At 35.8% G+C, this 21,583-nt stretch overlaps 2 protein-coding genes and 2 long non-coding RNA genes across 4 annotated transcripts; 1 reads left to right on the forward strand and 3 right to left on the reverse strand.

The window, feature by feature from the left end:
• Nucleotides 1-279: 279 nt before the first annotated feature.
• LOC148913646 (uncharacterized) lies at nucleotides 280-5,101 on the reverse strand. The gene is made up of 2 exons (XR_016120556.1): nucleotides 4,873-5,101; nucleotides 280-733 (listed from the first exon to the last, which is right to left on the reverse strand). It is a non-coding gene; the product is annotated as an uncharacterized LOC148913646 (long non-coding RNA).
• A 3,942-nt stretch (nucleotides 5,102-9,043) lies between these two features.
• Nucleotides 9,044-13,948, reverse strand: LOC148913647 (uncharacterized). Its single transcript, XR_016120558.1, has 3 exons — nucleotides 13,609-13,948; nucleotides 10,156-10,248; nucleotides 9,044-9,364 (listed from the first exon to the last, which is right to left on the reverse strand). It is a non-coding gene; the product is annotated as an uncharacterized LOC148913647 (long non-coding RNA).
• Nucleotides 13,949-15,518: 1,570 nt separating this feature from the next.
• On the forward strand, nucleotides 15,519-18,839 carry LOC148913648 (uncharacterized). Its single transcript, XM_089034585.1, has 2 exons — nucleotides 15,519-16,090; nucleotides 16,501-18,839. The coding sequence occupies exons 1-2, from the start codon at nucleotides 15,761-15,763 to the stop codon at nucleotides 17,806-17,808; spliced, it is 1,638 nt and encodes a 545-aa protein (XP_088890711.1). The 5' UTR covers nucleotides 15,519-15,760; the 3' UTR covers nucleotides 17,809-18,839.
• On the reverse strand, nucleotides 18,787-20,891 carry LOC148913649 (uncharacterized). Its single transcript, XM_089034588.1, has 2 exons — nucleotides 20,404-20,891; nucleotides 18,787-20,080 (listed from the first exon to the last, which is right to left on the reverse strand). The coding sequence occupies exons 1-2, from the start codon at nucleotides 20,616-20,618 to the stop codon at nucleotides 19,663-19,665; spliced, it is 633 nt and encodes a 210-aa protein (XP_088890714.1). The 5' UTR covers nucleotides 20,619-20,891; the 3' UTR covers nucleotides 18,787-19,662.
• Nucleotides 20,892-21,583: the final 692 nt, after the last annotated feature.

Here is a 21,583-nt window from a genome sequence, read left to right on the forward strand (position 1 = left end):
TTTTAGCCCCCTTTTTTATAATTTAGTTTCTAGAGACAAATGGAGGACACTATGATCCTCAATCCGTTTGCTAGGTGGGGCCAGTGGACAACTATTAACTTTGCCGCCTCAGTCTGGAACAGCCTTAGTTTAACAATACGCAATGCAGTAAATTTAAAACTTTTTAAGAAATGAATTTCTTACTTAAATTAACTAATTAATTCATATCACGTTGTGGGGGAGGGCTTTTATATAATTTTAATATCAATTGTATTTTAGTAAATTAGTAAATTCCTAGAGTTTAGATAGTTTTTTTATTTATTTTATATATATTATATGTTTATATACACATTTTATTTGAGTTTATTTAAGGACCCTTCTGTAAATCACCTTTAGGTGAAGTTGGTATCCTTATTAAAGATTATTCATTATTATTATTTTCCGAGCAAGATGACGTAATGACTTAACGACTCTGATCTTGACCGGTGATGCGTGTTCTACGTCACTTTCGGGAGTACTGCCTATTATAATTGTAGTAACAACAGCACACACCGCCAGACCTTCATCGAACAGTACTGATGGCACTTCATTACAGCACTGAACAAGATGACTGATCCAAACAACGAAGCTGTTATTGTACCAATAATGAACCTACTGAGAGCCTTGCACGAGCTGTTTAGAATGGTGTACGACATCATACAACTGCTGCTGTTCAACCAAGTTCAGGAAAGAGACGAGGGTAATGAGAAAGTTGCTGAAGAAAATGAAGAAAACATTTAAGATATGGGTAAGCACAAAATCATTATATACATCCATCAATAATTCCAGTAAATAATCTTTTATACAACTGAACCTGCTACAATTTTCAGTGCGCAACTTGTTATGAACTACTCGCCACAAGATATAAAGTGAAGGGAAATATCATAAAAGGCCAGATTAAGATACAGGCCCCAGTAATGAAAAAATATCAAAATTGTCAGAACGCGTTTTTATATCTAGTAGTGAATTACAACATGTTTCATTAGAAATTTTTTAAAATTTCTTGAAAATTTTGGATTTCTTATATAAAGGTTTCTTGATAATACACTGAAATACGCTGCAAGGAATTACGAACCGTGTCTTCCGTGTAAATATAACAGAAAGGTAAAAGAAATCAAAACTAACCAGCCAAGTCAGCTCACATGGGCGACTGGCATAAACATTCCTAGAATATCTCTAGGTGTCAATGTCATTAGATAATTTTTGTCACTACATTCGGTTTGCCGGCCCATAATAGTCTCCGTGCGTGTCATTTAGCTGTCAGAGTTTTGAACCTAATCCAATCATATGCCGTTTCCATCATAAGCAATGTGAAAATGTAAAACATTTCACCATGCGGAGTATTTCGGAGAGTTGCGGTGAATCTTCTCTGTGTAGACTATATTATACCCTTTCGCATGACGCCATTTTTTGGAAAAAATATAATATTGGTTAACCCTTCGACAATGCGTATTTTATTCCTAAGTCATTATCTAGGTCCAAGTCGCCAAGTAGGTTATTGAAAAGTTATCCAAAACTTTTGTGATTGTGCGGCAAATTAAGGCAATTTGCCAATCTCAGCTGCCTGTAAGCATAAGATGAGAAAACTGGTGAGTTTATATATGTAACTAACAGTTGATGCATATATATTTTGTGAAGCAAGCTTCCGATATGTTGCAGCTTCGTGTGCATCTGAGGATATGTTTTTGGTACCAGCTATTATTTAAGGTCCCACAAACAAACAGTGCGTACTTTACAACTTTGAAGATATAAGTCTGAAATCATCAGTTTTCATTTATTAATACTCTGAATTAAAGTATCATTTCTTGGATTTGGTAATATTTTTGAAGCACCAAAAAATGAAAATTTTTGAAGCACCAAAAGATGTAAATTTTGAGTAGATTGGTGACGGCACACTGGTCAAAGACAAGCCTTGTATCTTATTGTTCGAATTGAGACTTTCGCATTTTCTTCAAGCTACAATATAAGTGCTAAATACATTTACCATAAATGTCAAAGAGCAGAATGAAGGTTTAAAAAGTATCCTACATTCAACATAGCGCGTACAGTAATGCTCATGTGTCAAAATATTTTACACCAAGTACTCTGCTCTCTGCGATACTCAATCATTGTTTATATCTATTGTCGGATCTCTCGTTCGTTCGGCGAGACGTTATATGTACATATATGTACGTTGCCCTGTTTTTCCCCAAAACACTATGTTTCAAAGCAAGAACCACTAAAATCTCAAAAAAACTTAATTACGATGTGTTTCGTCCAAGAGAATTTTATAACAAATGTTTCCATCGAAATTTACGCAAGACTTTGCAACGTGAAAGCGTAATGTCTGCCATTTTCAAAATACAGGAGACCCAATCATTACCACAGCAAGACCAAAATTCTTTTCAGCAATGCCACACAATAAATAGATAACGGGCCGAAACATCATCGCTTTCGAAGCGATATAGGCTTGTTGAAACATATAAACTATCTAGGATTATTTATTCATTCATTCATTTATCTATATAATTAATTAATTAATCGATTGATTCCCTAAATTTAGTCGCACATACTTATTTTGTAAAGTAGAAATTATGCGTTCGGTGTGTATATAATGAAGTAGAGAAATAAGAGAAAAATATCATATGCCCTTGGCAGGATTTGAAACCACGTCTTCGGTATTCTAGTCCGATGTGTTAACCACTACACTACAAGGACCAACCACGCTGGTAACGCAGCCAGAATATGAAATGTAGGGTATTCGTGAGGATCCCAGAGCGATATTTTTTCTCTATAGGTAAGTTGAACACCGTAAATGTACGCAGATAATAGACATAGTAAAGTAGAAATTATGCGTTCGGTGTGTATATAATGAAGTAGAGAAATAAGAGAAAAATATCATATGCCCTTGGCAGGATTTGAACCCACGTCTTCGGTATTTCATATTCTGGCTGCGTTACCAGCGTGGTTGGTCCTTGTAGTGTAGTGGTTAACACATCGGACTAGAATACCGAAGACGTGGGTTCAAATCCTGCCAAGGGCATATGATATTTTTCTCTTATTTCTCTACTTCATTATATACACACCGAACGCATAATTTCTACTTTATTATGTCTATTATCTGCGTACATTTACGGTGTTCAACTTACCTATAGAGAAAAAATATCGCTCTGGGATCCTCACGAATACCCTACATTTCATATTCTGGCTGCGTTACCAGCGTGGTTGGTCCTTGTAGTGTAGTGGTTAACACATCGAACTAGAATACCGAAGACGTGGGTTCAAATCCTGCCAAGGGCATATGATATTTTTCTCTTATTTCTCTACTTCATTATATTTATTTTGTATGTGTATTTTTACCTTAATCATATCCTTTTTGTAATCACTATCAAATCCTGCAATCTGATTGGTTCAAAGGAGTGCGATTAATTCCCAAATTGCACCCTTAGGAGCTCTTAATCGCATCCTAAAAAATAGTTTTTTTTTAAACAATAAAATAAATCAAAAAAAAAAACAAAAAAAAATGTTTTAGATATTTTTTATTTTTGTTCGCATTTAGTTCTACTACATTAAATTGATTATTCTGCACTCTTTATTGTGTCTTTTTCTTGTGTATGATTACAAAAAGGATATGATTAAGTGGTAACTGAACTTCGTGTCGTGCAATTTTGGTCTGAAATCAAACTTGCAATTACAAATCGCACCTTCGCTACGCGGTCGTCCGATTTTGTAATCGCGCGTTTGATTTCAGACCAAATTGCACACTTCACTCAGTTCAATTACCATCATTAATTATTATATGCGTATTATGTAATAGAAGAGCCATTTTTCAGTTATATATATCATAATTATAGTAGTTAGTTTGCATATCCCGCATCAGGATTTATGTCTTGCCAATGCTTCCGTGACCTGTTTACTACGAACATTAGGCATTACCCTTCTTATTAGTATTCTATTTGAACTTTTGATTTCTTTGCAGACCGAGAACAGCCAGCCACCACTAGATATTAGAGCAATAACCAGACGATGTACACAGCATGTATATACAGTATATATGGACCTGACATCCGTTGGAAATACACTAGAGCTGTAAAAACGTTGAATAATGTATTAGATGTAACGGTTGTCGTTAATCTTGATAGATTTATCCTTCAGGATTGTATTTTGATATATTGTATGTTTAGTGCAGTAAGTAGTATTTTTATAATGTAATTTTAGAACTTTCAGCGCTTAGCTATTTTAATACCTTTTAATCTTTTTGTCACATAAGGACACAGTATATTTTAAAAATCGACTGAATCACTTTAATTAACATTGTAGTTCGAAGTCGAATTCATGAGAAGAAGAAAACATATCCCATAATGAAAGAGATTATTTGTGTGTAGTTACGTTTATGCAAATTTTGCCAGAAATACAGGATGTTCGTGTAATAAAAACAAGAAAAGTACACAAACTGCTATGATATCTGGATGAAAATAACCCTCAAAAAAGAGATTCAAGATATTGGATGGCACCTTTGGCAACTATGATTCCGTTTAGTTCTAAATTCGAAACGATTCCAACACTCGTCCTCGTTTTACCAGTGTCTAACAAATCTGAGGTCTACATTTCTCCATCAGACTGGAGTTTAGAAGTTGTGTTGTACGGAGGGAGGAAAACCTGAGTACCCAGAGAAAACCCTGCAAGAGCAGAACGAACAGTATTATATAGCAATATTATATGGGTTAAGAATGTAATTTTTTTTGCAAGAAGCGAGCAAATCTTTTCAGTCTCGATTTCTGTCCACAAGTTACACTTTCATCTCGATTTCGAACGATATACAAGATCAAGAATTCATAAATCGAGTAAAGCCAGGGACTTAGATCAAAATATTACCTTCAGAGGGTTTGTTTGGATACATTGCCTTGCCTCATAAACGTAGTCGCATAAATCGTTTCCTCACAAGACATACAAGATGGATCGCGAGGACTCAGGTGGATTGAAAGGTTGTCAAGTAGTTAGCCGACTATATCATTTCGTTTGATTCCATGGTGTTCAGTTAGGAAACTTAGCACGGACAAAATTCCATCATTTTGATCATGTTATTCAACCATCGCAGACAACAACTTATATTCCCCTGTTTAAATGATCAGATTTGCATATCATACATGCACTGCGTGACAAGTGGAACGTGACAGGATGATAACCAATAGGGTCGTTTCCTGATTAGGGGAATCCCCTAAATATGTCTGTATTAATGATATTAGCCCCAGGCTCTTTACAAAGAACATAGACCATGATCATGACTTGTTGAATATGATAGCGTATTGTGAATGTGATCTTGCTATATTCTGTATATTATATGCCAGGATAACAGAAAAGCGGTTCTCTCAAACACTATAAGCTGAGGAAACTCATAAAGTCGGTTAGAAAGATGTCTCGTCGGGAAAAGCATAGTTCTTGTGAGATTTAATGATCGATGAACATTGTCACCTTAGTGCTCTTCGCTCTTTTTATTGTGGTCAAATGTTCTGTATCTCAACCGGCTTACAGGGAGAGGCATACAGAGTTCCTGGGGAGAGGTTAGGGGCCTGAGGAGAGCTTGATACTCAGCTTAGTATCCGTTGACAGTGACAAGGGGAAATAGAGGCACTTAGTTCGCAGTCTAGGTGGATTGAAAGTCTGTCAAGTAGTTAACCGACTCGCTTGATTCCAAGGTGTTCAGTTTAGAAACTTAACCCGAAAATCCATCATTTTGAGGTTGTTATTCGACTTTCATAAACCAATGCTTGTTCCTTCCATTTTACAGCGCTTCTCAATCACGCGCGAAATCGTAAACTTTCTGTCGAGACAAAATGGAGTTTTCTTGGACACCAATCAAAGTGTTTCGTAAACATTGTTGGAAAGCCCAAACCTTTTAAGGGCACGTGCCTATAGAACGTCTACCAACAAAACCTACTTCGTGACAAAGGCAAATTATACGATTTCACGCGTGTGATTGAGAAGCGCTGTAATGTTACATTTGAGCTTCACGGGGCCCCCTTGGTAGAAAAAAACTTAACCTCCATATACTCTCCTTACGACATTAGAACATTGTCACACAACTCTAAACTCGCAGGTGAATTTTTACGGAATAAGATTAGTAAATTATACAACAGAAGAAAAAAAACATTAGAGCGTCACGTTGAATAATATTACATTACTCCTGGTAGTTACTCTGCTTATGTCATTTTAAAGCAAAATAACTAGAGTATATAGAGTACTCAAGTGTGTGACGTCACGTTGTCCGGGCGAACGATTCAGAAACTGCAAAGTTAAAGTGCTGAACTATTTTTAGTCCAAACTGCGAGACGTAGGCGGATAAGACGACCAGGCACACTTGTAGTTGTGTAGTTGCGACGAATCACTTTGTTTCTAAACTTCGTCTCAAAAAGTTTATTTTCCCAACATCATGGACTTATTAGAAGGAATACACGAGATGATTGAGATGATCGTCTGCATTTTATACTTGATTCACGTGAACCGTTTAGAGGCTGACAGGAGAGAAGAGAGGTCTGCACGGAGAAAGCAACCCGTTGAACATGATGAGGAGAAAAACTGATAAAAAGGTACAAAAAACTCCAAACAGTGTATGATAACAGCACAATATCTCGATTGTTTTATTCTTCAGTAGTTCCTTTTAAAAAAACAAAATATTATGAAGAATTTATTTATTAAGAAGTCCGTAACCAATCTTTTTACCATGCGCTGTAATAATAGTTCAATGTTAAAGCGAACACACAACGATGTCCCCGACCAATTTGATTATAACGGGTAGGGGTTCCGCTTATAATTTTTATTAACTTTCTTTCGGAGCCTTAAAATTTTTATAAAAATATGTTTTCGGCCATCAAATCTTTTAATTCAGTTTTGTTTCATATTTAATGTCGAATTATTAGAATTGTTCAACATATTATTTGATTTTCTTTGGATAGAAAAACATAGACAGTACCTTTCCCCGGTCAGGCTTGCCCGCGCCGTGGCCTAAAAGTAAGGTTGAACTTTGATTAATCCACGCATGGACTTTTTAAAAGAGCTTTCATCGACACATTTCCTTCAGATCCATTATAATGCGCTCTAACAACGAGTTGTTATCATCATTTTTATTCGTTTATTTCAACGTTTGATGTATACTAGTCAAGAGTACTAGTCAAGAGAATATTCTCTTAGTACTAGTTCAACAGAATATTGCCGATATAGTTGTATAGGCAACATTCTTCCATTGGACAGTTTTATTATCAGGCACCGAATCGAATAGTATGGCGATAGGGTCTTTTCAGTACGTGGTCCTATGTTGTGGAGCAATCTGAACCACTGCGAAAGGAAAGTAATTTGGAACATTTTAAAAAGAACCTTAAGACTCATTTATTTTGAACACTTTATAATATTTTATTTTTAATTTATGCTAATAAATATCTATATTCACATTTTTTTACACATATTAATATAATAATATGTTTCATGAATACTGTACTAAGCGCCATTGAACTATATAAATTGTTTATTATTAATTTTCTTATTAATTTATTATTATTATTATCATCATCATCATTATCATCATCATTATTATTGTTGTTAAATTATATACTACTTTCTGACTTTCATATTTGAACTTTTGATTTCTTTACAGACTGAGGACGGCCATTAGAAATTAAAGCAACAACTAGCTGTAAAAGTAACAAAGTATTAGAGATGTAGAGGGGATTATATTCATACTCCTGACGATGCTTGTACAACTATCAACTACTCAACATTCAAAGACTTCAGAACACTACTTCTAGATTGGTCTTCAAAACTATAATAAATCTTTGCACATAACATCACTGCCTGGGTACTTCAACATTTCCACTAGTTAACTATTACTAAATAGGACCTGCATATTATTTTTGGAGTTATTCTGTTGACTCACAAAGCTATTCATGGTTGTGCATGCACTTTTTTCAAGTCACCTATTGAGATCGAGCGATGCATATAATATGTGTTTGGTAGATTTAGCAGTTGGCGTATATCTTGATAGTTTTAGTCTGAAGGATTTGTATTTTGACAGATTGTAATTTTAGTGCAAAGCAGTTAGTACTTTCATAAATTGTAACTGTAGAATTTTAGTGCTAAGCTTTTATCTAAACTGAATGCATGATTAAAACTAACATTGTAGTTTATGAAGTCGAAGTCAAATCAGAAGAAAACAAGATTCATTTTAGTCTAGTCACTACACATCTATTGATATCAATAATTATTAATAAAATCCCAATTAAAAGATTTTTTACATTTTCGCAAATTTTGGAAAAAAATCCCCCACCTAATTCAAAAAAGATCCCAAAATTTTTTTCAATTTCTGTAAGAAATACAAGAGGATGAAAATGACCCTCAAAAGAGAGATTCAAAATATTAGATGACATTTTCGACTGAAATTCGACATGGATTCCAAGCACTTACATATCTAGAAACTATTTGGCGTCTAAACGTTTAAAAAATCATCCTTGTTTAACCAGATTCTAAAAAATCTGTCGCCCTCATTCAACCATCAAATTGGAGTTTAGAAGGACGGAAGGGAAAGAAAACCCTCAGCACAATAACGAACAGTAGATAGGTCAACAAAGTTTTATGCAAGAAGCGAGCAATTCTGATCCGTCTCGATTTCGGAACACAATTCTCACTTTCATCTCGAATCCACACGTGATACAAGATAGGATCCATAAATCGAGTGAAACCAAGGAATGATTTAACCGTCAATTAGATTACCTTCAGACGGTTTTCTTTGAAAGAGTTGAGATGACTCGGTTGTCTCACTTAAATTTATCTTTTATTCGATAGTAATATTCTTCTCTTTGCTGCATTCTCCTCGGGTGGGGCTGCAAAAGGACAACTGGTTGTCATTTTGCTTGGGCGTTTTATCTGCCCTCACCTTCACTGGGCATTACTCGAAGTACTGTTATCAGGGTTTTATCGATCCCTAGTAATTTTGCATATTTTCCATTACTAAAGCTCGGCTGTAGGTTTGACCCGGCCTACAGCCATTTTACACCAACCTTTGGCTTGTTTTACTCGTCTCTGCCCAGTAAACATAGCTCGGATAATGCAGCTTTGATAAGTTTTGTTACTTTGTTGTAAGTAGATAAACATAAAAGGACACAAACTATGATATCTGGATGAAAATGACCCTCAAACGAGAGATTCAAAATATTGGATAGCACTTTGTCTGAAATACATCATGGTTTCCATTCACTTCTATATTTAAATTCGAGGAAAGATTTTCCTTACTACCTGTGGCACTCAATTTTAAATTCCAGAAGTTTACAAAAATCGTCCTTGTTTTACCAGTCGCTAACAACTCTGTGGTAGACACGATCTACAATCAAATTTGAGTTTAAAAGTTGATTAGTACGGAGGGAGGAAAACCTGAGAACCCAGAGAAAACCCTGCAAGAACAGAACGAACAGTAGCTAGGTAAAGAATGTTGATTTTCGTACAAGAAGCAAATCTTCTCCACACTTTCAACTCATCTCGATTCTGCACGAGATAAAACATAGAATCCATGAATCGGGCAAAGTTAAAGAATGATTTAACGATCAAAATCCCTTCAAACGTTAATTTTGAAAATTTTCACTTGCCTCAAAAAGGTGGTCACATAAATTTTTATTTCCTCTGTTCAAGACATAAGATGGATCGCGAGGACTAAAATAGCGTACCAAGTTAGAGCTAGTATTGTTATTAAAATTTCAATTCAATTCGCGCGTTCATGCACTGCGTATGCCCAGGCAGGCACATGCAGGCAGGGTGAATAGACTTTATCCGTGGTGTGACAATGTTTTCCCAATTCAGCGTGACGAACCTCCAGGGGATTCATTTTCTTTTGTTTTTACTCTTCGAATTCATGAGTATCCCAAAGGTACGAACGGCATAACGATGATATCCCGACTAGTTGTAAAACAATAGCTCTTCATTCCCATAGAGGTTTGTCACGTGCAGGAAAGATATATAGTGACGTAGGACGTAGTCAATCAGTCATTGGTTGAGAGCGCGCTTCAATATATGTAGTAGTGACAGCGACTTATGTTTTACTCTTAGTCTTTCTTTTCACGATTCGCCTTCTAAACTTCTTTTCAAAATCAATTCATTTTCCCTACATCATGGACTTACTAGAAGGAATACACGAGATGATTGAGATGATCGCCTACATTTTATACTTGATTCACGTGAAACGTTTAGAGGCTGACTGGAGAGAAGAGAGACCTACAAGGGAGAAAAAACCCGTGGAACATGATGAGGAGGAAGACTGATAAAAAGGTACAAGAAACGTGAAGCAACAGTATGATAACAACACAATATTTCGATTGTTTCATACTTCAATAGCTTCTTTAAAATAACAAAATATTATAAGAATTTGTGCATAGTCTATAACCAATGTTTTTACCATGCGCTATTATATACGTATGTAGATCTAAACTGAATAATAAACAGACCAAAAACTAACCAGAACTGGATAAAAATTTAGAGGGGGAGTGGTACCTTATGATTTTTATTAATTATTTATAAAAATATGTTTTGGCCATCAAGTCTTTTAATTCAGAAGGTATAACTAGCTGAAACTAGTGTTTTTTCATCTTTTCACGGTGTATAATTTACCTTTTCATCATTACTGTTTTAATTCAGGTTTGTTTCATATTTAAAGTAGCTCCACTGGGTTTTATCCGCGCGATACCATGCAACTTCGAATCGCAAATACTCATAGGCAAACAATCCAATACTAAATTTTTTAAAAGAGATTTCAACGAAAAGATGAAATTTTCGAATGAGCATGTTTTTACTGAAATCGGAATTAATATAATAATAATAATATAAAGAATAATAATAAATATTTATATAGCGCCTATCCAAATCTGATCTAGGCGCTTTAAACAAAAAGAAGAACCACAAACTGTGGTAGGCTGTGAGCTTTGCTAAGCGCCTGTGGCTGCCGCTACACAACCCATACCACAGGAATAAATAAATAAATACTAATGATACGAAAATAAAATAAAATAAATAAACACACCCACACACGAAACCACGACTTTATCGGGGGTCAAGTGCAAGCAGAGGGGACCTCCGGTTTTACGTCATTATCCGAGAAGACGCTTGCTTAATGGCTGTTGGCTCCTACGAACTCCTCCACCCTTTGACAGGTCTTATTTTTTAATCCTGTTGGGTGTCAAGCCACCCTCCTCACTGGATAGCAAGTGGGGGAAGCGGTTTAGACGCCGACGACCCGTCCATGTGGCAGGGAGTACTGGGTTACATGGTACCAGTAGCAAGTTTGAAAACCTGACCAGACCTGAAATAAGATTGCTGTTAAGCATTGGTACGTTTACTTCATTGCCTATTTTCTCCAAATTTGACCTAGGTTCTTAAATTGTTTTTGAGATATTGGAGGATAAGTAATTTGCTCAAGGTACAGAAAATTTGAAGAAAATCTGTATGAGCATTTTCGAGAAATTTCATATTGAAGTTTTAAAGTATCAAAAAATTGCAAAAACCAAACATGTTAGTAACTTGGTTGAAAACTCAGTATTTTCTCAGTTTTGAGTTCCTAATTTTATCTAAAGAAGCTGGTAAATCACTTTGGAATAATGAGTATAAATTGTATTGAAATCGTACCATTTGATATTTCAAAATATCAGGTCGACTTAACTTTGCTATGAGCCGTATTTTTGGACTATTGTGTTATGTTAATTAACATGCTCGTAAATTCTTATCTAGTCGATGAATTTGTTCTAAATTTAGTCAACATTGACTGCAATATATAGGCAACAAAATGTCAAAATTTTCATTGAATCATTTTAAAGCTTTTAAACTTTAATCCGCTTCGAGAAATGTACGGGATGGCGATTTTCTTTAGCCCTTGGTTATTTCATTTTTCAATCGATATTGTCATTTTTATCACATTCACGTAAATTCCAGTGTACTGTATGGGCTGGTCAATCATGGTCAATGCTTTAAAATTGCTTTCCAAAAACGTTTCGGGATTATGTAACTTAAGCAACCAAGAATCACAAGACTTTGTTACGCAGTATCTGGTTATCTGTGCTAGCTTTACAAACATATGGACACGAGATTTTCACATCAAGCTACTTGGACACGGATTTACAAACTCTTCACTGGTGTGGACATGCGACAAATAAAACAAATTGAGTAATGCGGTACTTAATTTACATAGTTCGGAAACATTTTAGGAAAGCAATTAAGCATTGACCATGATTGACCAGATCATACAGCATTAATTCCGATTTCAGTAAAAACATGCCCATTCGAAAATTTCCTCTTTCCTTTTGAAATCTCTAAAAAAAATAATAGTTGTATTGGATTGTTTGCTTCCGAGTCATTGCGATTTGAAGTTGCATGGTATCGCGCGGATAAAACCCAGTCGAGCCACCTTAAAACTCGCTTATTTTGAACACTTTATAATATTTTTATTTTTAATTTATGCTAATAAATAAATATATATATTCACATTTTTTACACATATTCATTTAATTATTTATTTCATGTATACTGTACTAAGCGCCATTGAACTTTGGGATTTTGAAGCTACATAAATTGTTTATTATTTTATATTATTATTAATTTATTATTATTATTATTATCATTATTATTATCATCACCATTTTTATTATTGTTTAATTACATACTACTTTCTGACTTTCATATTTGAACCTTTGATTTATTTACAGACTGAAGACGGCCATTAGAAATTAGAGCAACAACTAGCTGTAGAAGTAACAAAGTATCTAGATGTAGAGGATATCATATTCGTACTCCTGACGATGCTTGTACAACTATCAACTACTCAACATTCAAAGACTTCAGAACACTACTTCTAGATTGGTCTTCAAAACTATAATAAATCTTTGCACATAACCCCATTGAGTACTTCAACAGCTCCACTAGTTAACTATTATTCTACAATTATTTTTGAAGTTATTCTGTTGACTCACAAAGCTTTTCATGGTTGTGCATGCACTTTTTTCAAGTCACTCATGGATATCGATGCATATAAGATGTGTTTGGTAGATTTAACAGTTGGCATACATCTTGATAGTTTTAGTCTGAAGGATTTGTATTTTGACAGATTGTAATTTTAGTGCAAAATATTGTAACTGTAGAATTTTTAGTGCTCAGCTTTTGTTTAAACTGAATGATTAAAACTAACATTGTAGAAGTCGAAGTCAACTTAAAAGAAAACAAGATCCATGTATGCAGGATTTATTTCAGTCTAGTCACTACATACACACCTATTGATATTACTAGAAACTATTGAGCGTCTAAAAGTTTAAAAAATCATCCTTGTTTATCCAGTGTCTAAGAAATATGTCGCCCTCATTTCACCATCAAATTGGACTTTAGAAGTTGGGTTGAGCGGAAGGGAAAGAAAACCCTCAGTACAATAACGAACAGTAGATAGGTCAACAAAGTTTTGTGCAAGAAGAGTGCAATTCTGATCCGTCTCGATTTCGGAACACAATTCGCACTTTCATCTCGATTTTGCACGAGATACAAGATAGACTCCATAAATCGAGTAAAGCAAAGGAATAGTTTTACCCTCAATTATATTACCTTCAGACGGCTTTCTTTGAAAGAGTTGAGATGACTCAGTTGCCTCCAAAACGTGGTCTTCTCAATTCAACACCATACAAGATGGATGGCGAAGAGTAAGAGGAGTACCGTTGCAGAAGTTGTAAGTCTGTAAGTTCATCAAGTTAACCGAGTAGATCATCTCGCTTGATTCCATGGTGTTCAGCTGCAAAACGTAACCCAAAATCTATTATTTGGAGGTATTTACTCGCCATCACAGACAAGTAGCTGTATAAACGTTGATCAGATTTGCATACTTGACGAGTGGGATGGCGTGACAGAATATTAATATCATAATTACCAATCGGAACGTTCTGATTAGGGGATTCCCCTAGGTACTTTTTATAGTAGCAATCGTATGACTTCATCCATTAATAGCGCAAGCAATGCATTCTGCATTCGCCACCGTACTCATTCAGTAACTCAAGCATAAGTCTCGTAAGACTCATTTTGGGCTAGATTATCTTTAAGGAAATGACTTTTATGGTGGCCTCAAGCAACGGAAAGCTGGCTTGGAGTAAAAAGAAACTAGTACCCGAAGAAAATAGCGAAGGAAACATTTAAGATGCGGTTAAGTAATAAATATATTTTTTCAACAATCGATAATTCCATTAATGAATGTTTTTGCAACTGAACCTGCTACAGTTTTCAGTGCGCAACTTGTTATTAATGGCTAAGTCGTTTCATGATCGATGAATGCAAAACCAAGATATTTTCTATATTTTTGTCTTAAATGAAAGATTAGATCCTTGTGTTTCTTGTAAGCTGTCTATTTTCTTCTTTATATATATATATATAAATGGAGCAATTTTTTTTTTGAAAAGAAGCGGTCAAAACGGCTATACGGGACTGCTGTGGTTTCCAGAAAAGACAAAACATAGCCCTTCTAGGATATACAGGGGTAGGAGAGTATATACAACAAATATACTTTGAGTTCCCCCCCCCCTTAGGATCTTTTTGTTTCATGGCGATTTGAGAAAAAGCATCTATACTGCGATTCAAAGTCACATGCACGCGACCAACTAGACCTTCATCGCAAACGAAAAATTGAATTTGGGTGGACGTCAATCAAAAGGGTTTCTATCGTTTCTATTGGTTTCTACACCAGGACTGATGTGAATACTCACGTGAACACGTGAAAATGTGCAAAAACCGTTGTCCTTATCTCATGCGTCTCGTCGCTGTGAATTTCTCACTCTGGATATATATTTTCTCAAAAATGTCACAGGATTCCTGCTCCGAATCTTTTAAAACGCTTGATTGCAAAGCTATAGCTATGGCTATGATTTAAGGTTCTTCAAGATAGGATAAGTCAATACTGTTAGTTTGCAGTTAAACGTTTGAAATTCGGAGTCGGATTCCTTAGACTTGTTTAAGAAACCCTTTTGATTGACGTCCACCAAAACTCAATTTCTCACTTGCGAATGGGAATCACAATAAAATTGCTCAAGAAGATCTATTTTTATATTCTTACATTTTCCGATAAAATACATAATAATCTTCGATAGAATAGGAAAAAAAATTTCAATGATCATTTTTAATAGCCAGTAATAAGCAATAGCAGATATCAGGGTTACACTCTAGTGACACTCTAGGGTCAGTTTCTATACATTTCATTGTATTGACCAAAAACCCTCGACTTGGAACAATTGTTTGAACGCAACAGAGTGTAACTCCGATATCTGCTATTCATTTTATTTAAGGTGGAACCAAACTAATTCAGAACGAATGTTGGACAACTTTATTCTCGCTCGCTTCGCAAAACTATTGCGTCAATTTAATTGTTTTAATTTTTCATATAATGTGCTTGGACTATCCTAGATCCTAACAGTGTATTTTATTTTAAAGGACAACTGACCCCAAAAATTGCCGTTTTTCATATAAAACTACAACGTACATAGATCACATAAATTCAACTTTGAACTCTGATACAGCTTCTATGTCGCCGAAAAGAAATAATCAATTCGCGAAAAATAGCAATAGAAGAGCGCCATATTTGAGCCCGCAATAAATTACCGCATTAATGCCGTGACGTCACAACGTGAAGCTTGCATTCCAAACTTGTTGAGTTTGTATATTTCGAGTGCTAGTCGATCTTTTAATAGTCTAAGTTAGAGTAAGTTTCTTAATCCAGATGGTCCATTGTTGTGTGCCAGAATGCACCAACCATTCTTCCAAAACTGAGTCTGTTAGCTACCACAAAATTCCTAACAAAATAGCTCTTCAGAAGGCATGGATAGCGCGGATAAAGAGAGAGAACCTGCCGCCTTTGAAGAACTGCTACGTTTGCAGCGATCACTTCGAGGATTCATGCTTTGAAGTGGATCTGATGGAGCAGTTAACCGGGATAAAAAGGAAGAGGAGATTAAAGAGCGATGCTGTTCCGTCAGTATTCAATTTTTGCAAGCCAGCTAAAAGAAGAGCTACATCAGAGAACCGGCTCAAACGCAAACAAAACGAAGAGGTGAGATAACATGTCATTTATACATAACATAGTTTACATTGTTTTTCGAAATAATCACTCATGAAAAAGACTTATTAATGCATACCGAAGCGAGTCATCAATCATTAGCTATTTATGCTTTCATAGATGAAATGTTGCTTAAAATCATAAGTATAGCTAGTAATATTTGATCGATACTTGAAATTTTCAAAATGGTTATTTGCACGTGTTTAGTTTACATTTGATATCTATTCGTAAACCATAACAATGTTGCCGTAATATTCCAAATTTGCTTGGATAAATGACCACGGAAGAATAATTTATAGCATTGTTGGTTAATATGTTTATTTTGTATTATTTAAGGTAAAGTAGGCCTCGAAGAATGGTTTATAGTATTGTTGAAAACATTGTTTATTTTTGTATTTTCAAAGAATGTGGAGCAGCTATGTGCCACAATAAATCCCTCGTGTGAAGATCCACCAAGTATGGAAACACCAGAGTTCTCTCCTGAACCACTTTGTAAGGAGATTGGTGTTCAGTGTTGCCTTGGTTGTAGATATGTTGTAACATCCACTGTATCAACTCAGACAGAGCCTGGATACTATAAAGATGCCGACACAACAACAGTTTACAATCCCTCCCCTTCACCAAACATCAGTAGAGATGAAATACTCAGTGTGAGCTTCCACGACCACAGCTACAGTACTAGCTATCACCCCTCACCAGTAAAGTCAATGCCAACAGTGTCTCCACAAAAGTCAGAAAAGTCTTTGTTTTCAGAGGAAGAGGGACTCCCACTAAGTGACGATGATCATGGTTTCATTGTTTCATCGCAAGAGACAGTTTCAACAGCGGACAGTGAATTAGAGCCAGAAAACAAAGACTGCAATAAAACTCTTGAAAACCATATCAAAGAACCTAAATATTTGGTATTTAACTCTTGTTTGCAGCAGTTATTCAAGTTTTGTAGAAGCTGTGGAGCACCTGTCGCTGATGTCAACTTTGTATGTCAAGGCAGCCTACTTATTGTGACAACTATATGTATGAAACATCATGCTTTGACATGGTACTCACAGCCAATGTTAAATCGCTTAGCTATTGGGAACTTGTTGATTTCCTCATCAATATTATTTACTGGTAATACTTTTACCAGACTTCAAAACTTTGCATCCTGTCTTGGCCTAAAATTTCTGAGTGAGAGGGTCTTTTACAGACATCAGGAACGTTACCTATTTCCTGTTGTTAATGATGCTTGGAAGAGAGAGGAGGCTGCTGTAATTGAAGAGCTGTCAAATAAGGACATAGTAAATCTCAATGGTGATGGCCGAAGTGACAGTCCTGGCCATAGTGCTAAATATGGCACATATACTATGATGGAGACAAGCACAGGGAAAATTGCCACCTTCAGCATTGTTCAAGTCTCTGAAGTAACCAGCTCCAATGCTATGGAGAAAGAGGGGTTTCTAAGGTGTTTGAACACTTTAGAAGACACGGTCAGTATAAAATGTATCACAACTGACAGACACACATCCATCACCAGCACTATGGCAAAAGATTTTAGCCACATCAAACACCAGTATGATGTGTGGCATCTTTCCAAGTCAATTGTAAAAAAGCTGAACAAGAAAGCAAAATTGAAGAAAAACCAAGAGCTGGCACCCTGGATACAATCCATTTCAAACCATCTTTGGTGGTGTGCTGCTACATGTAATGGGGATGTACAACTTTTGAGAGAGTAGTGGAAATCTGTTGTTCACCATTGCGTGAACAAGCATTCCTGGAAGGATGCAGAGGTATTCAAAAAGTGTGCCCATCCTCCCCTAACCCGCAGACAAGTGCGCACCACACACTGGATCAAGCCGGGGTCACCAGCTCATGTGGCCCTAGAAGAGGTTGTCCTTCAACCAAAGTTACTTAATGACTTGGCAAGATTGACCGACTTTTGTCACACAGGAGGGCTTGAAGTTTATCATTCGATGATGCTGAAGTATTGCTCAAAAAGAGAGCACTTCTCTTACAAGGGAATGGTTGCTCGTACTCAACTTGCTGCCATTGACAACAATTTCAATACAGCTAGAATTCAAGCAATTGTTCAAAAAGGCCCAAGGAGTGGAGAAGCTCGTTATCGCAAGTGCTTCCCTAAGATGCACAAGCGCTGGGTTGTTAAGCCAGTCTTACAAAGAAAAAGCTATGCTTTCCTCCCTGAGCTACAACTGAAAGTACTTGAAATTTGTGAGGGTGGCATGGAGGCTGCAGGGGTTGACCCAATTGAAGAGGTTGAATTACCAAGAAACATTGCTAGTGTTCCTGCCCCAGACAAACAGGAATTGATTGAACGACACCGGTCAAGATTTTCTAGGTAATTAATTTAAATGGAATGTAGTAGAGACTAAAAACACTAAAATGTGTAGTGTTAAGTGATGCTAATTCTAACCATTTCCTATTTTTAATTAACACTATTTAGTAGAAAATAATGCAAAGCATCATTGGCACTCTTTTAGTGATTGTACTCTAGTGAATAGCTGTTTTGAAAGAACTGTCAAGTAAGCCTGTCGTCCCAATCCCCCTCATCTTTGAACAGTTGTGTTCATTACTGGTAATAATTACAATGCTTCTACAAATGGGAAGGTACATGACAGACCCAAGTAAAACTGCTATAAACAAAATATGTAATTAATGTGAAGGGGACCTGATTAAAGTGGTAGATAAGTTTGCAGTTTTTAGATGTTCAGATGAAAATTTTATTAAAATATCATTACCACTTAGGAAACGATTGACTTTTAAATGAAATCTTAAAAGAGGTCTTTTCTTTAACTATCTACGCTCCATTATATATGGGGTCTCTCCCAGTATGAATGTAGTATAGAAAAAATTCCAGCTGAATAGTGACTTTCGCTTTCACTCATGGGAATCAAGATGTTCATTCATTTGCTCTCAGTGAATTAATCAGCACATGATTACTGAGCTGCAAAGGGCCTATTTGCCTGGAAAAAAAATATATGAGCCATAAATGGCTGACAAGCCTGGATGCCAAGATTTCCTAGTGCCAATTTGTCTGACAATGAGACTAGTCAGTACCGAGATTCTAAGATGGGGTGGGATTCTATCACCAAGAGAATATTTTTTTCATTTAGCACAATTTTTGAATCCATTATAGCATGCTACTTCAAGGCAAATTCTTTATAAACAATACTGACTAGCCTTGTTTTCAGACAAATTGGTGCCCAGGAAATATTGGTTATCCATGTCTAGTATAACTGCAAAATTTGCTTGGTTAGCTCATGATTTTGTCCACTAGTGCTTTGTACACTAGGTTCTCTATTCAGCTGGATATTTTGTCTAGGTGTAGTTGTTTTTAAATAATAAAATATGCAAAACCTAGAAAACATTTATATAAACAACTTTCTATATGTACTTCATCTAAAAATAAATTCATGACTAATCTTATACATTTTGGTCTCAGCCTTTCCATGTTTTCCTTTTCAATTTATCAATTCAGAAATCCTGATAGAAAAAAATCCACTCTGTGTATATGAAATGAAGTAAGGAATAAATAAAATGCATATAATAACTCCATGTAACTTTAGGCCAAGCTAATCATCTGCATAGTGAAAACCTTCAAATTCAAAGTCCTCCTCTAGTCCAGGGGGAGGGAAGTGTGCTCTGATGCACATGACAGCACAAGAGGGCAGAACAACCCGAACTTCCTTTCCAAGAACTCCCCAGCACCATCTTGCTAGTTGCCTATATGCAATGTGTCTGTACTGCTTGTGCTCTGGGCCTTCATACGCATTACTGTACTGCTGTTTGTACTGAGCCCATGCGGTTCGAAGAACATACTTATTGGCACAAACAGGTAAGAATCCAGGATGTTGAGTAATGCATGGTGGTGGTTCATCAGCATCTCCATCTTCAACAACAGACTGGCATGTTGCAACCACTTTTTCGATTTCTTGGCAACAAATGCATTCAGATATTGAATCCATAATTTGGCAGCTACCACAGGTACACCTATTTAACAGAAATAAAACAATTCTTAGTATCTTTGAACATTATCAACGATTGTCCCAAGTGAGAATATACATACACAACTTGTGACACAACTATATCCCTGTATCTATATCCTGCAGTATATAACTTATTGACTATCAAGCGATGTTTTTAAACATGTTTTTAATTAAAATTGTGAAAGTTGGTATTGCTTTTGGTCGCAAACTGGATTCATGCATACCAATATCTAAAGAACATATTGCAAGAACACGAGTGGCAAGATACGATTTTATATAAAATGGATATGTAGTTCAGTTTTGTGATAAGACAGAAGTACGACTTACCAATCTGAATTTGTAAGTCGATTGTTCTCTTGTTCATCGTCTTCAATAATGTCACTGTCAGATCCTTCTCTGAACTCTTCATCTGAGGAGATTTCTATTTCTGGTTCAAACTGATATGGCCGTAAACCAAATTCGTCGTCCATTCCGAAAAATTCTTGAGCGAAATCGTCTCCCGAGCTGTCCGAGCCTTCGGAAGAAGAATTAGATTCTGACATGCCTTTAATTTGATGACCAAGTTGTATTTTTTCGCAAAATATTGAGTAAAACGTATAAGAAACTGAGGAAGAAGTCAGGCAAACAACTGGAAGCTTGAACTCTTGTGACGTTGTGACGTCATTACGCTATTTTTCTGAGCCCGCGATAAAAGCGCAAGATGGCGGCCACCAGAGCGATATATGCGATGTTTTCAAAAAATTGTTTTAGAAAAATGGATGCTCTATCCCCTTTAAAAACTGGATTTTTGGACTTCTCAAATGATGTAGTTCCTCTTAAAAATGGGTCATTTTGGAGGGTCAGTTGTCCTTTAACTAAAGAATTACATTCCTATGTGTACACGAGGCATTCCTAATTAAAAATATAGATTTATGACTAAATAATTACTGTCCGAAATAGTGTCTTTTGACTCTGTCACAATTTATTACTTCAATAATTTATTTATTTACAATATTACCGTAATTTATTACAATAGATATACAACTATAGTTTATTACTCTCATATTCATAGAATTAAGGCAACAGACAACTTAAAACACTCGTATGTAAACTTCATGTTCAAGCCTGTCTTTCTTTTATTCCGTTTGAAGACTAATCGTGCGCAATTAAGTTTTTCATAACTTCCTTGCGTTGTATTTTTGCACCCTGTACTATGATGATTTTATTATGTATTATGTGGGGTATCATGTGTAGCTTCCAGGTCATATTTGTGAATAAAAAAAAATCTTTCGAACCTACTTTGTTTCATGGCGGTTTTTAACATCGAACTAAGCTGTACCAATCATACAAACCTTGTATGCGCCATTTAGGATATCAGTAGAAGCTGTTGGGTCATTGCTCTTTCTTTTTAAATCATAATTAACACGACTTTTTTAGGATGAAACGATTTACCGAGGAACAAGACGAAATACAGATAAGAAGTCCGCCATCTTGTACTATAAAATTTGGACCAATCAAAGTGCTCGTA

This window comes from Actinia tenebrosa, unplaced genomic scaffold (assembly GCF_029948245.1).
Source record: "Actinia tenebrosa isolate PJP-AT-01 unplaced genomic scaffold, QUT_ActTen_1.0 PGA_scaffold0__85_contigs__length_37466705, whole genome shotgun sequence".
NCBI classification, from domain to species: Eukaryota; Metazoa; Cnidaria; class Anthozoa; order Actiniaria; family Actiniidae; genus Actinia; species Actinia tenebrosa.